The sequence below is a fragment of the Aptenodytes patagonicus genome, chromosome 3 (genome assembly GCF_965638725.1).
Source record: "Aptenodytes patagonicus chromosome 3, bAptPat1.pri.cur, whole genome shotgun sequence".
Lineage (NCBI taxonomy): Eukaryota > Metazoa > Chordata > Aves > Sphenisciformes > Spheniscidae > Aptenodytes > Aptenodytes patagonicus.
In genome coordinates this window covers 73,105,240-73,120,311 of record NC_134951.1, presented here as the reverse complement: position 1 = coordinate 73,120,311, position 15,072 = coordinate 73,105,240, and the positions used below count along the sequence as shown (strand labels likewise).

The window sequence follows — 15,072 nt, the reverse complement described above, 5'->3', positions numbered from 1 at the left end:
GAGGTTTCCAAGATGTTAACAAAATGAAACTTAAAGAGATTCATTACTTTTTCTCCCCATACTGTTTGCAGAACTATAGGGGTTTTTTAATAGCATAGATGCTATTCTGTTTACTGGAAATATGTGCTGGCACATCTTAGCATAAAGGACTGAGACTGGCTGCAATAAGGCCTATATCAAATTCTAAGGCTCTGTTAATGCCTTCTTGAATAACTCTTAGTAAAGAGCTTATTGTTTCTACAGCTCCCCTTTTAGGCACACAGAAGAACTGAAAAAGAATCAACAGCTGTTTCTGATACTCTAAATAGGCAAATTGGGTTTGGGGGATGTTAAAATGCATAGGAAGTAGATGAATACACAAGAACTGCCACAACAAGAGCCAAGACCCTCCTGAAAAGTTATGGGGTGTGATACAGAGGGGAGAACCAGGTCAGCAGGAACAGAAGTGACTGTGGGTAATGACAGCATTTTTCTGAAACATAGCAGTGCCTCTGCAAGGGCACGTCCACCCAGGCATGTCAGTGGGGTGCTGAACCCACGCTCAAGGCAGCTGCTGGAGCACCTGTGACAAAACACATGTGGAAAGATGAGGTGGTGTTTGACACCAGAATCAGAGTGCCTTTTTCTGAAGGGGAAATGGGCCACCAGATTTAAAAGCTGAAGAAGTCTTGGCTATGTTATGTTTATTGCAGGGTAATTAGATAACCTGCTGCAGAGGTTATTGAGTGGATTATTTTGTATCTTTCTGTCTTTTTTTTTTAATTAAATTAGTGGGCTTACTCATTTTGAACTGTTTTATAATTCTCAACGCAGCCAACACAACCAATACTGCATTTTTTGAGGCTTTAAAAAAAAATATTTTTCATGTATAGAATTATGAGCATCTTCATCTTCATCATCAAACTCCTCCTTTGTGAAAACATGGACAACATGTTTGGACACTTTCTCCCCAAGTACAATTACCATGCAGTTCTTGCTACACAGCCTAATACTCAATATAGCCCTTTATCCTAATTATCTCAGACTGTTTTGATACAAAATTGGGTTCAAAGAGGACACAGGCATTTTGGAGGAATTTGGGGGTATGGGAATTAATGTTTCCTGATAAGAAATAAAAAGAGGAACCATGAACTGAAAACAAAGAAATTGATGAGACATGCTGAATCTCCAGAAATCGGTGGTATCTATGTTTACCAGCCCCAAAGCTGCTTTTAATGGCAGAGTATAAACGGAGCCAGAGTATAAACAGAGCCAGATCAGACTAATCAATAATGGCATTACATGTCCAAAGCCTGGACATAAACCACAACCTTATTCTGGGAAACAGCAGGAGGGATGCAGAGAGGAACATTTTAGTGCTTAGACAAAATGGTTGCATCACCTAAGTGTTCATACTACTACAAATGCCAGTTTCTTCTTCATAATGCCAGCTCCTTCACAACCTGAGCCGTTCTAAAAAAGGCACTGGGTACCAATACTCTAAAAATGGGGAGTCAGAAACCCAGAAGAAGATACATATTCCTCAGGTCAGAGTTCATCCCCGGTTTGCTAACATAACACTACCCACAGCGCTTCTCGTTCTAAACCAGCTCCCATCACGCGTGTCCTCACCAGCAGCTTTTCCAAGTGCTCTGACAGGTGCCTTGCTTTGTCCTCTACCCAGATTTGTGATTCGAGTGCAAGTATCCTCCCACCAAAAAGCTGTGTTACGTCAGTGTGCAAATTAAACAATAAATAAATTGTTAAGGAACTTTTAAAATTACTCATTCCATAATGAACTCTTGGGCTTGGCTCTGAAGGAAATTGTAGGCTTCAGTACACCACTACCACCCCCACCCCCCTAACATTACTGTTGTTGAAACCCCCAGAAATGGAGGAGACAGTAGGGACAGGTCTACATTGCACAAGATGTTCCCAAGCTAGCGAGCTCCCGGGCCGTAGCACAAATCCTGTAATACACTTTACCAACTCAAAACCCGGAGTAGCACAGCTGTTTCTCTTCACACTTGGTAGGCATAGCAAGCCAGCAAACTGCCAGAAAGTAGTTACACACCTCTCACAAGGTCACTGAGTGTCTCTCAGTGGCACTGTTTCTCACCATTGTTTCTTTTTCTGTGATTAGTCTGTGCTGTGTCAGTGTGGTTTCTCTGAGCTCAGTTGATAGACAGACCCAAGTTGACAATTTAAAAGAAAGAAAAGAGCTGACAAAAATTTGGCCAAGCAAAAACTGTGAAGAACATGATGTAGTTACACACTGAAACGACCGTTAGGAGCATACCTTCCTCATTCTTCCCGTTGGGTGCCTGAGGGTCTACAGCCATCCCCAGCTTGCTTAGCCACCTGTGTTTGAAACAGGGGGAATATAGAGTTAGGGATACTTGCATGCTGTTCGGATAGAGTTTTGCCCCTTTCAGGTGTGTTCTACGTTACTACATCTTTTTTCATTAACCTGAAGACTAAATGTCAAAGTTTCCTTCTATTTCTTAGAGCACCCTCTAGAAAGGCACCAGTCACCTGAATACTAATATTCCCCATGGTGAGCAGGACTAGTTGCCTAGGACATCTTTCCCTGATCCTGAAAAAAGCACTGCTGATGCCCAAGGAGTTGCATTCGTGGAAGCTAAAGGAAAAGTATGTGTGCTATAACACAGTGTCAGTGGCTTAGTCCTGCTGTCGAGGTGTCATCTTTCACCTGAGATGAAGCAAAAGGCACAGGAGCCATAGAAGATGATGCCAGCTGCCCTGGGTCAAAGCTACTGTAGCACAGTCTACGAATCTAAGACATTTAAAACTAGATTTTCTGACCATTATATACTGCTTTCTTTAACCCCTGATGTACTTTTGGTTTTAGTAAGTCTCACTTCCTGTGTTGCTTTAAGATACTAACAGGGTTTTTTCATTTCTCTTCCAGGTGGCTGCATTTTTCTAGTGCTAGAAACAATCCCTGGATATACTTTTTGTATATTGTGTTTGCCTGTAGGTCATTCAGATCTATTAAGGTTTTAAGAAACTAACAACTAAAAAAGCTCAAGCCTTTCAGATTGAAACTCAAGGCCTAAATAGGGAATGTATGAAGGGCAGGAATTAAGATTCATAACTCTGAAAAAACATTGCGTCTGATCTTGATTCTACTGAAGCAATGGGAAAGTTGCTAGTAAGATCAGTGTCAAAGTGACTGGATTTTTAAACTGCAGTATGAACAATAGAACCACATAACAATTCAAGAAAACAAAGTGTCATTTCTGTGAGTGGATTATTGACTTTATTCTAACAGCTAATCATAACAGAATGATTTTTTAAATTAAAAAAATCTAAACAAAAGAAAAGGTTTGCTAAAAAATACAGGACTTCATTAACCACAAGGTCAGACAGATCACTAGTAACATTGTGCAACAGGACAGGTAAATGCATGCAGCTAGCCAGCACACGTTTACTTCTCATGTGTGCGTGACAATGGCAAATACATGCTAAATTAATGAAGAAAATTACTGTATTAATAAATCCACTGTTGATTTCATAGATATATATGCATGAAGAGTTATGAAAGGTCATGATCCATCAAGCATTTATGCACACCGGTAACTCGACACACGCCAATGCCCCAGTGAGTTCAGTGGAACCACTCGCATGCATATGTATTTGTGGAACTGGAGCCAAGAGAACAGATGTCTTTTAGTCTGTTTTGACATATGCGTGAGTATGCGTGTACTTTATGTATTAAATGCATGTATTTTATACTTTGCCAAGGAAAACATCATCAGTTACAACAGTGAGGAATTAGTATTAGTGCAGTATAATGCAAGCTGCTTTAATGCTAGGCTACTGAGCTTTAAGCCAAAATGAAATTTACTCAAGAAGTGGAGTTTGAAGAAAATCATTCTGGGGGCATAAGAACTGGGACACCTGCATGGGCTTCATAGTCTCACTCACATGAGACTAAACATTTCAAAAGTGTCATTAAGACACTGAGAATTTCCAGCTGGGCTCCAAACTGGCTGCTAGCACTCACTAATGTCCTCCATTAGTTCTAATTTTCCTTTTCCTTCTCCCTACATCCTTCCCTCTCTTCTTTCTCAACCAGGGTTACTCTCTCTACAGAAATATTCCTGTCCAGCAGTCCCTCATTCTAAGCCATCCTCAGCTCATCTGCCTCAAGAACTTCTCATTCCGTTCAGGAGCTCCGGTAGGAAACACGGCGATACAGAAACAGATGGTTGTCTCCCCACCAGTATGCTCTGCGCTGCTCCAAGCTGCAAAGGGCAACATGTTCTTTCCATCTATATTTACTTGTACGCATCTATAGAGTACAGATTTATGAATATATATGTACATGCACTACTGCAGTATTGTACATTTCTGTATCTACAGCCCTTTCGGAAGGTCACACACGTTCTCTCAACCTCTATCCTTTTCTGTTGTGGTAAATATGTAATGAGGTCTCCCATTTATAGAGGAAAAGAGCAGTCAATGCCATATGAAGAATCTCAAAAGGTCACCAGCAGAGCCATAATTAAAATCCTGACCTGACTATCATAGGAGCTCTCTTCCCATTTAAATTATACCGCTTTGTAATCCGGCATTTGGCCATTTAATGCAATAGCATTATGAACAGACTGCAATCTGAAGTAAAAAAGACAAAGAAGATACTAGATGTATCTAAATCAGCCAAAACTGGATCAATAGCAAGTAATATCTATTTCTGATAGCTCAGTGGTTTCTAAATGGCAGTTTCATATCCATATTTACTTCTTGCATTAAAAACTGCATGAATGAATTATTGTTCTTATGGACATTTGTGGAAAGAAAATTTCTGATCTGTCATGAGGATCATTTAACTGCAACATAGTTTGGCGGTGAAGTAAATGCTTACTTACATTAAAGAAACAGCCCTTTCTATCCCTTTAACCCTCCTTGTTAACTGACATGCTGCTCTGAAAGCAGACAATATTATATTCTAGTCCTAGATCACTTCTGGGACAAAACTATATTAAGCTTTTCCCTCTCTTTCCTTTCTTCCCTCACTTCTCCCAAGGTGATGAACTTGCTATCAAATCTTTGCACCTCTCTAATGGAAAGGAATTTATACCAGCAAATGTCGGGAAGATTAGTATCAAAATCAGGCTAATAATGTGATTCTGATTTCAACTATCATTAGTGAACAAATCGCAATATTTTCCTTCTATACAATGACTAGAAAACAAAACAGACTCAGTAATTCCCTGAATAACTTTGTCAACAATTGCTTGACAGTGAGAGAATTAACTTTCAAAGGATGTCCTCAGGCATGAGACAGGATGAAACACGGCCAATCGCTCCTACTTACGTGTTCATTTCCAGAACATTTTCTGCCGCAAAATAAAACGTCTTGATCTGTGGGTGGCTGATCTTAATAGCACTTTAAGAAAAGAAAAATAGAAGATATGTGAAGAAAACTAGTTTACATAAGAAAAGAAAAAAATAGCTGAATTAATTATTTAAAATATTTATTCACTCCACTCTATTAATCCAGATCAGCTTATCCATCCATATAGCTCTTTCCTTAAAACTCTAGTCTATTTTTAGCTCATTTCCTAGGCCACACATTATTCAGAGGGTACAAACTACAGGAACTAAAAAGGAAGGAATGAAGAATAAAACAAAGACCTTCATTATGCCTTTACATAAGTCAGTTGCGTGCCCACATCTCAAATACTGTGTGCAGCTTTGCTTCCCCAGCTCAGAAAAGCATAGTAAACCTGGAAAAGGTTCAGAGAAAGCGCCAGGGGTGACCCAAGGTATGGAACAGCTTCCGTGAGTGATTAATCAGGCTAAGACCCCACAGCATGGGAAACTGATAGTTGAGAGAAGGGAGGTATAGTACAATAAAATCACAGGCGGCATGCAGCGGGTGAATAGGGATTGACTCTTCACTGTCTTTTCCAAGACAAGTTTTAGGAGGCACCGAAAAGGCAACTAGGCAACAGGTTTGAAACAAAGAAAATGGAGGTAGTCCCTTGACATGCCCATAGTTAACCTGTTGATCTCAGCCCCAGACTATGCTTTAGTTGAATAGCCATCAGTAAGATTTTTCAGAAGGTTTTTTTTTCCTAAAACATAGTCTCCAACCCTGAGACTGTGTGGCTTCCCTCTTTTGTTCCTCATTAGATGAGTGACTCTGTCCTGTGGAAGCACACACTATTTGACTGGACCCCAGCAGCCCCAGTCAATCCTGACAGTTCTCCTAACTTACCCCATCCCCAATAAGTGATGAGCATGTGTTTTCCTCCCAGTCACTGACAGCCAACAGCTGCAGAAGTGAAGGGCAACATTTTCTCGTGGTCTTGTACTATGTGACTCAACCTTCCCTCTGAGAAAACAAAATGAAGCTCCCCATATTCAAAATAGCTGTCCCCTTTCTTTGGAGGAGTCAAGCCCACAGTTAGTCTCAAAAACACCTACAGCTAATGTCAGCATGAGACCCGAACAGAAGAACGAAGGCTCTCTCTTGAGGGACAGAATAGAAACCACGCTGATCTTCATAACTTTGAACAGCAGCAACACCCCTCCAAACCTTTGAAATGTACTCAGAAGCAGCTGGAAGTCAGTGCTGCATATGGAGTTTGGAGAGAATATTTTGAAATTTGTACCCTGCTAAACAAAGTTGCACCACAGCAGCCTAAAGATTAGTCCCAACTCGGAGGGAAGCAGCATTACTTGCACCACTGTTGACCTCCCCACCTAAGAGAAGGTATCTAAGATAGAATACAACTTACTCATAATCAGTGAAAGAGAAGGAAAAAAAAGAAAAAGCATTTGGCATACTGATCTACTTTTTTATTTGTAGTTTTAACAGAGCGCATCTGGCAGAGAATTTTCAAAAATGTTTTTGCAATATGGTTTTCTTTCAGTAGCTCAATTAATAACTCATTATTTGTACAACACAGAAGAGCTCCCCACAGCTCCATTGTCAGGCACTACTGAGATTCAATTCCTTGCAACATTGTGAAAATCATGCAAAACTGAGGGCAAGAGATAAACTTACTGCTTTTTTTTGCATTCAGTGGCTCGGTCCACACTGAAGTCTGGAAGTCTGATGAATCCTTCTGCTTTTTCAGCCTGCAGTAAAAAAAAAAAAAATTAAAATCACCACATCAACCAATTGGTAAACTACTAGACTCCAATGCTCAACGATATTTAACACACAAGTGCTTGGTTTTGACAGCTTTTTGTAGTGTGAAAATATATGCTCATCACCATGGGGACAGATTAACACCCAATGTTTTGGCTGGTATTTGGGAACAAGAAATATTGCTGTACCAGCTACTCTTTGTGCAAGTCCTGGATGCTAGAAAGCCACCACTCCTGTCTGTGCAAGTGGCAGAGTGTGAGCATGGGATTTGTTGTACACTTCCAAATAGCAAAGCACCTGAAAGAGGAAGGATCCTCAAGTCCTACAATAGTGCTGAGGAAGATTCCCCCCTTCCTCCTCACCTCGAAGCATTTGTATCAGAGCATCCTTATCTAAGATTCATGAGTAAGTCATAAGTCTAGTCCGGAGTCTGAAATTGTCAAGGGCAAAATTTAGGTTTGGATCAAACCAGGGCTAAAAACAGGGGCAAGGTGGAGGAACCCGATTCCTTTGCAGCCATCAGTGATCACACAACTTCTTTTGACAAAGAGACCCGCCACGCTTTGTGCATAGACCCCAGAAAATGAAACTACTGAACCTCAGCTCTAAAACAGAAGCCTCTCAAAAGAGACAGATGACACAAGAGAGAATGAATAAGGGTTATATCATCCATCCAGGTCTGGATGTTACATACAGTCTCAAAGGAGCATTTGTTACGTTATACAGCATGCACGCGTGTTACACAGATGCGTAACAGCACCACATATAATGATCTATGTACATTTGGAAAATACACGTCTACAGCGACGGGGATTCAAAAGTGACCCAAAATGATCCTAAGTAGAGACCGAGGAGCGTCTCCCCTGGGTAACTGTAACATGGACCATTTCGTAGGGTCACCTATATACACCTGTACGTGAGCAAGGCAGAGGCAATACAGGCTGCTCCCACGCCAGGAGGTGAAACAGTGCAAGGGGGTGGTCCCCCGCAGCTGAGCTGTTGTTAAACGCTGCAAACCAGCCTCAGATGGCTTTGGCCACCCAGCTATCACTCCCCCTGAGAAATTTTCAGGCATGGTACAGGAGGTAGCAAAAGCCAGGCAGACATTTACAGTACACTGTTTATATGCAGTCACCCCTTTCTGGACAGGAGAGGGTTTACTGAGCATTGGCATCTCCTTTCCGAGTCAGCTGGACTCTGTGTCAGAGAGTGGCTCCAGCAAAACTGAAGTTACCAGTTAGCCTCAAATCCCAGTTCTTGCTGCCTGCAGCTGAAACGTCTTCCTTTACTACATCTATATACATTCACCCGATCAGCTGCAATAGGACTAGGACTCTTCCTAAAAGGAGCAATAATGTAGACAAAAGTCTGTAGCACATAATGTCAGGAAAAACTGTACTTTCCAAAATACAGAAAGCGTTCATTCCTGAATCACTTTTTTTGCTGCTCCCAGCCCTTATCCCTGGGCACATTAAAATTCTGAAAATGTACACCAAGTTAAAGCAGGTAAAATATACACAATTACAAAGACAGAGGATAAATGAAGATGACTGACAGCATCTCAAGTCACATTATGCATGAATATGAAGATACTATAAAAAGATGTTCATCGAGACAAGTCTTTGAGCTTTAATGCTTAGAAGTATGAATCTCTGAGAACTGAAATATGGATACAGAATGGATTTTTCAGTGAGTGGCTTCCCCACACCTCTGCATATCTCTTCTTTGGTATACAATAAATCATGGCATAACCATCATTCCTGCAGTTTAAATGGATTAAATATTCATATGAGAGGTTTATATTTTGCATCTTCCCCAATAAATGGTTTTGCCTGCTCCAGGACAAAAAAAAAAAAAAAAAAAATCTTGATTTTGCAACGTGACTTCATTTGTACAGAAATGTGCTTATTTGCAGCTGTGGGTTCTTAACTTTCTCTGATTATATTTGTACGTGTCAAACTTGTTTAGAGCCTGGCTTGGGGAGCTTTTGTTTCCATTCCACAAGTTGGAATTTAGTGAGACTAATCTCATTGAGAAAAAATAACAATTAACTAAAGAAAAAAGTAACAAGACTTTTTAAAAGGTGGTTTGTTTTTTTAATGTATATTTCAATCAGTTAGACCTTGAGCTAGTATTTTCATCCCAGATCCGTAGTACACTAAGTATATTAGGGATGAGCAAATGAGAAGGGGTGAGTAAAGGAGGAGCTCTATTCATGGGCTGCATTGCACTAAAGATAGAGGATGTACTATCCTGCGGTTCTGTACCAAAAAGAGTGGTCACTTACTAGAACGAGTGCAGCAAGAACACTGAAATTCCTGTTCGTTTCCCAAGACCAGTCTAAGAACACCAGAGACCAACTTCAAAAAACCAGTTCATGGGGTATCAAAGCCATAATTACACACATTGCTGGATGAGAAACATATGCAATGCCAGTTATTTCTCTGCAGCATCCATCGATAAGCCCGGTTTAAAAAAAAAAATAAAGACCCTGTAAAAAGGAATATACCCAGCTACCTTCTCACTCACACACCAATAAATCCATGGCCTGAGCTAGGTAAACCATCATGTGGGTGAGTGGATGACTAGGGTTTGGGGAGGCGGGGGTTGGCCTTACATGTTATGACTGCAATCACAGCTCAGCCAGTTTCATCTATTGGTGCAGTAGTCATTGGTCTAGACTGCATCCCATAAATTGCTTAGGGTGCTGCACAGACACTCATGAGGAGATTAAGTCCACGCAACGCCATTAGATAAGTCACTGTCTCTGCTGTCAATTCAGTTTTACTTTATACAAATATTTGATCATTCAGATTTTGTATTGGGCTACTGAATTATCAGGATCCTGTGAGCCAGTGTGGGGACACTCACCTGGGGTGCTTCCACCCATGTGGGGATGGAACTTGGACTTGAACCACTGACATATCCAATGAGTATCTAAATTAGAGGAATACTCTCTAAATTGCTAATGGAAATAGGTCTGTAGGCTTTGATTTCAGTAATTTACATTTACCAGTTTTACAACAGAGAAATCTCCAGAGTTCTTATGCAGTATTTGGCATGTTCCAGTTGGTGAAAGATTGTGTTCAATGTAGTCAGGCTTTATATGAATTCTGTCAGTGATTTCACATTTGCTCATTTATGTATGAGTGAAAGGAAGGAGGATAATGCTGTGAATTTTAGGAACCACATGTCTTTTTTTTTTTTTAATGCACTATTGGTACACATCTCAGATGTGCCATCTATGTAACAGAAAACAGGGCTTTGATGGGTATGTAGTTCCATAATTATCAGAAAAAAGGAAGGAAAAAAGGAAAACAAAACATAACAGTAAAACCTTATAAGCATTATTACAGTCAGCAAATAGAATTCCAAATAACCACTAGGAACAAAACATGTGGAAGTCATCTTTTCAGTCATTCGTGGGATAAAAATGACATTTTAAAACATTAGAGTGTATAGAAGTCCTAAATGTTTTCTTTTCTCTGAAATGTTATCTTTAATGTGACTTTAAGCATGCTATTATTTAACTCACACATTTCACTCAAACGTCCTTCAGATTTTATTGCAATGCTGTAAAATAACCCTAGAAAACTCAGATCAAAAGAACCTTGACCTGTTTCCTATTTAATCAGGATGTTTAAAAGAATAAGCTGTTATCTCTCGTGGTTTTTATGCAGGTTAGCCTAACAGATAAATCTGCACTTTTTGCTATGCCCAATTGTAGGAAAATCATTTCAATAATAACAGTCTCTGCAAATGCTTGGGGCAAAAAAGAAAGTAACCACTTTTTCACAGAAAAAGCTTTTCACTCAAAAAAAATTCAAACATTTATGAAACGTAATGCATGAATCCAATGAAAGAGTCTAATGTCCTTTTTAGCTTGCCTCAATACGTTGTCTAAATTTTGTGGCTTTAGGAGATTTAGTAAATCATTTAATAGACCTTTTTCAATATTTAAAGTGAATGTAATGATGCAGAAAGATTTTAAGAAATAGTGCTGTAAATTGAAAATATCTAGTTATTGTGGAACAGCTCCAGTCTGCCATTCAGGGTACTCCTGATGGCTTCATCACAGTGTTTCAGCGCAGTCCCCAGAAGACCCAGGAGCAGTTCAAGTCCTCAAGCCTTTTTAGCCTTTTTTCTCTCTGCCAAGTATACCAGTGAGGCAACGTACAGGACTGTGAAAAATTTGTGTAACATATTGGACCAGAGGTCCCCAAAGCCCTGGGCACAGTCAACCAACATCAATGACTTCTTATCATTCATGTAAGCAGCAACTATAACTCAAAGGTGAAAGGTTTCTGTTTTAAAAGACTGCAATTACACAGCTCCTGACAAAGCTATTGGATTGAGGACCAATTTAAATGCAGTGAACGGGGAAAAAAAACCCAAAGATAAATAGTGACAGTAGATCACAGCCTAAAACCCTTTGATTTTATATTTATATTTCTTTTCAGCTGAATCCCCATGACAACCATCATTAACACATCCTGCAAAACCGTATTTCAACTCTACTTGGAAAACCAGCCGAGCTATCCTAAAGGCCCACAAGACAGAGGCGTTTAGTCCTCTGTCCCTTTCCAGCCAACACTATCCAACATAGTCGCAACAAGCCCAAGGAGCCAGGAGCTTGGAATTATATGTGACGATCTTCTCCCTCTACCCCTCTTCGTATGCAGGAGTAGTGATTCCCTCCAGGATTTCAGTATGGGAACTAAAACTGCTAAAGGGACAGACAGGATGACACACTGTCCTCTTTAAACACTTCTCTTCAAGGCAGCTGCCTGCAGAGAGCAGTACTCGAAAGAGGGAACTAAACGCTAACGAAAAGCAGTTGTCCAAGGAATCTGGTGTTCTTGAATGCACCCAGAAAGTCTGACGGCTCACATTCATTTTCTGACATTTTCTGTGTTTCCATGGCAAAACCAACCCTTCTGTGTTTCTTCCTAGTCCAAACAGCTTCCCCTCCCCAGGATGGGGGTGCATCCATGCTGCAAACAAAAGTTTACCTGCCTCATGTAGTATCCATGTTTTATAGAAAGAGCAAGCGTACGTGGGAAGAGGTTTCAGGGCAGTCTACCCAAGTCTGCTGAGACCACTGGGGCCCTAACTTCACCACTCCCAGTACCTCAGCTAGCTGGTCAAAAGCTAATTTGGATTTGCCTGTGTGGTCTGGTTTGCTTTCAGTGAAGGAGAAGCTTGACTCTCGGGGTGTCTGATCAGCTGTTGCTGACCCTTCTCGACATTTTATTATTTTTTCTTTTGAGCTGTGGCTTTCACAATGTATTTTACATTGAATTGAAGGAGCTACTGTCTGCAAATGTCACCACAAGTGTCCTATATCTCCTCCCCCAATCTGCCTCATGTGCAAGAACCAGAGGGGCTTGAAGGCAAATTAAATCAGAGCGACAGAAACATCCAGAGCTTTGGAGGCGCCTGAAGACAGACTTCACCAAGAACACGATGTCAGCTGAGGTTACCTACCCAAATCCGGGACAACGCACATTCCCGTACAAATCCCACCCACTCCCGATTTTCTCCATCTCCATTAGAAAAAAAAGGTTAGGTCCAGCACCCTGTTGCTATGCTACAGTTGCCAGTGTCTGGTTGACTGTGGTTTCCACACAGCTGCGAACAAAACACGCTCATTTCTCACAGGAATGAAACTGGTTGGGCAGAGCTACAGGCAGCCAGCGTGCCCCGGTTGCTTCGACCTCAGCCCCGCTCCTCCACCACCACCCATCTTTCACTTTAGCCCCGAAGAGGGCCTGTCACAGGAAGCCTCGGGCACATGAGGAGCAGGACTCCTCCTCTTTCAACACAACTATGAACTTAAGATCGTCATCTTGGATGGCCCGTTGGGACCAAGGATTGACTCCACTGAAGGCACTGGAAGTGCAGACAGTATTAAAGCCAAGCCAGGTACAGCAGTAAAAAGAAATATCAAGCAAGCCAGTGAATATGTCGCTGCTACTTCTGCTTTATCAATCTAGAGGTGAAAATATCTGTGAAAACACAACGGGTCTGATTCATCTCAGATATGACTCTGAGCATGGCTCTGGTCTCATCAATTTAAATAAGCAGATCTTAGCAAAGGACACCTCCTCTCCTTCCCACACCCCCTAGTTACTGCCATTCTGCAAACGTTGCCTGAATCTACAATCATGCAGAGGTTGCAGTTTAAGTTGTCCAAAGAAACCTCAGGTTTTTAATGCAAAATAGTGTGCAAAAGTCAGCAGAAATTGAAAGCAAAGAGGTGCTACCAGCTAGCATGTTTACAAGAACTGTGATAGGTGAGAAGTCAGGGCTGACATAAGCCCACAGTATTTTGAAGCCATATGAGCTCTTTAGAATATGTGAAATAAACTGGAATGAGGCTGCCACCTGTTCTTCAGCCTTGTTCATTTTGGGTCATCAGTGACAGCAGGAGAGCAGGCATGAACCAAAAGGATGAATTCACCCAAATGGCAAGTGCTGTCTAGTAGCACTGGGATCAGCACGACCATGGCTTCTCTGGATCACAAGAGGGGAATTTAGCCAGGCCACAACAAGTAAAGGAACTGGACGACTTTCCTCCTCTCCCCCACCACCCTTCTCCGCCCGGAATGCAAAATTTGCCTAGTCTTGCCTCATTTTATTGCCTCCCAACTTCATGTCAGCCAGCCAGCTCGCCTTTCTTAACACTGCTTGGCCAGAAGTATAACTCCAAGCAGTGATTTAGAATAGTCAATGCTAATAAGGGTTTGCAGGGTATTAATGCAACTGATGAGTATACCTGCCAGGCCATATCTTTCAAGCAGAAATATTGCAAGCATTGGAAAAACAAAACCTTTTTTTTTTTTCTTTTCTTTTCTTTCTTTCTTTGTCTCTCATGCATGTATTTGACTTGGTCTTGAAAAGAAGCTAAATCAGACTGCCACAACACCACAAAAAACAACAGCCCAAGACCAGCAGAGTTGTTTTCACTTTTCCCCCAAAAAAGAATAGCTAATACCATCTTTAAATGCCATTTAAGAAAGGTCAAAGTTTTTATTCTGTTAAAAAAACCCCAACATTGTACCCACAACTGAAGGGAGAATGTGAAATACTCTTTACATGAGTAAAGTTTTGTTTAGGATTTTTTTTTTTTTTTTAATGGTTTAAGCTATTTTATTTGTAACTTGAATGAAACAGCAAGATTTTTAATGGGGATTACTGCAACAGAAATAAACAAGTGGAAACAATCCAGATTGCATTTAAATTCTTAAAATGGTCTAAGAATTAATAAGGGTTTCTTTAATCTTTCATCCTTTGCTGGGCCTGGGAGATGTTGATTTCCAGAGCCGGCCATTTGCATTTAGGAAACCTGATGCCCGTCCACAATTCCACACTGAAGCTGCTCAGTTTCAACCTATGTTGTGGCTGGCGTCCCCTAATCCTCTGCACACCCCAATTCTGGGCTCTGTCAGTCCATCATTTGAATGTGATAGGAGCTTTTTTAGAGGTAGCAGTGCAAGAGAGCAAAGTGAAGAGAATAATTATGTCTGAATCTTCCTAGGATGGGCAAGACACCATCTCTGCCCAATCAAGCCGAGCTGTAGCAAACAGCCTGGAGTAAAGTCAGCTGTTCCCTAGGACTCACTGCTGCTTTGCACTCAGCCACAACCTTTCATTAAAAGGGTTACTCTGGATTTCTCACTATGTCTTCCTGCCCACCCACCCTTTTTCATTTTTTAATTCCTAGTTCTTCAGTTGATTACAGGAATTCAGGGCCTGCTGTTCTTCGTCTCAAACTCACACTGTAAATGGAGTAGGCTATTTGGGCTGGATCAGCAGGAAGAGAAATGCTGTCTATACGGGCTGTCCTGAGGACAGCTCATCCTCTGAACAGAAAGCTGGACCTTGAATTCAAAGCACTGTGTCCTCCTGCAGATTTGACTTTTAGCATTGATTCATCAGAGCAGGAAGTTAAAATTCGACAG

At 41.1% G+C, this 15,072-nt stretch overlaps 1 protein-coding gene across 3 annotated transcripts in view; it reads right to left on the bottom strand.

Moving 5' to 3' along the window:
• IPCEF1 (interaction protein for cytohesin exchange factors 1) overlaps positions 1-15,072 on the bottom strand; it is a 60,190-nt gene that overhangs the window by 21,339 nt on the left and 23,779 nt on the right. For all 3 annotated transcript variants that reach the window (XM_076333823.1, XM_076333824.1, XM_076333825.1), the window contains 3 exons: positions 7,022-7,095; positions 5,324-5,395; positions 2,279-2,340 (listed from right to left, as the gene is read on the bottom strand). In XM_076333823.1, the coding sequence (XP_076189938.1) occupies positions 2,279-2,340; positions 5,324-5,395; positions 7,022-7,095 (208 nt within the window). The remainder of the gene's footprint in view (positions 1-2,278; positions 2,341-5,323; positions 5,396-7,021; positions 7,096-15,072) is intronic.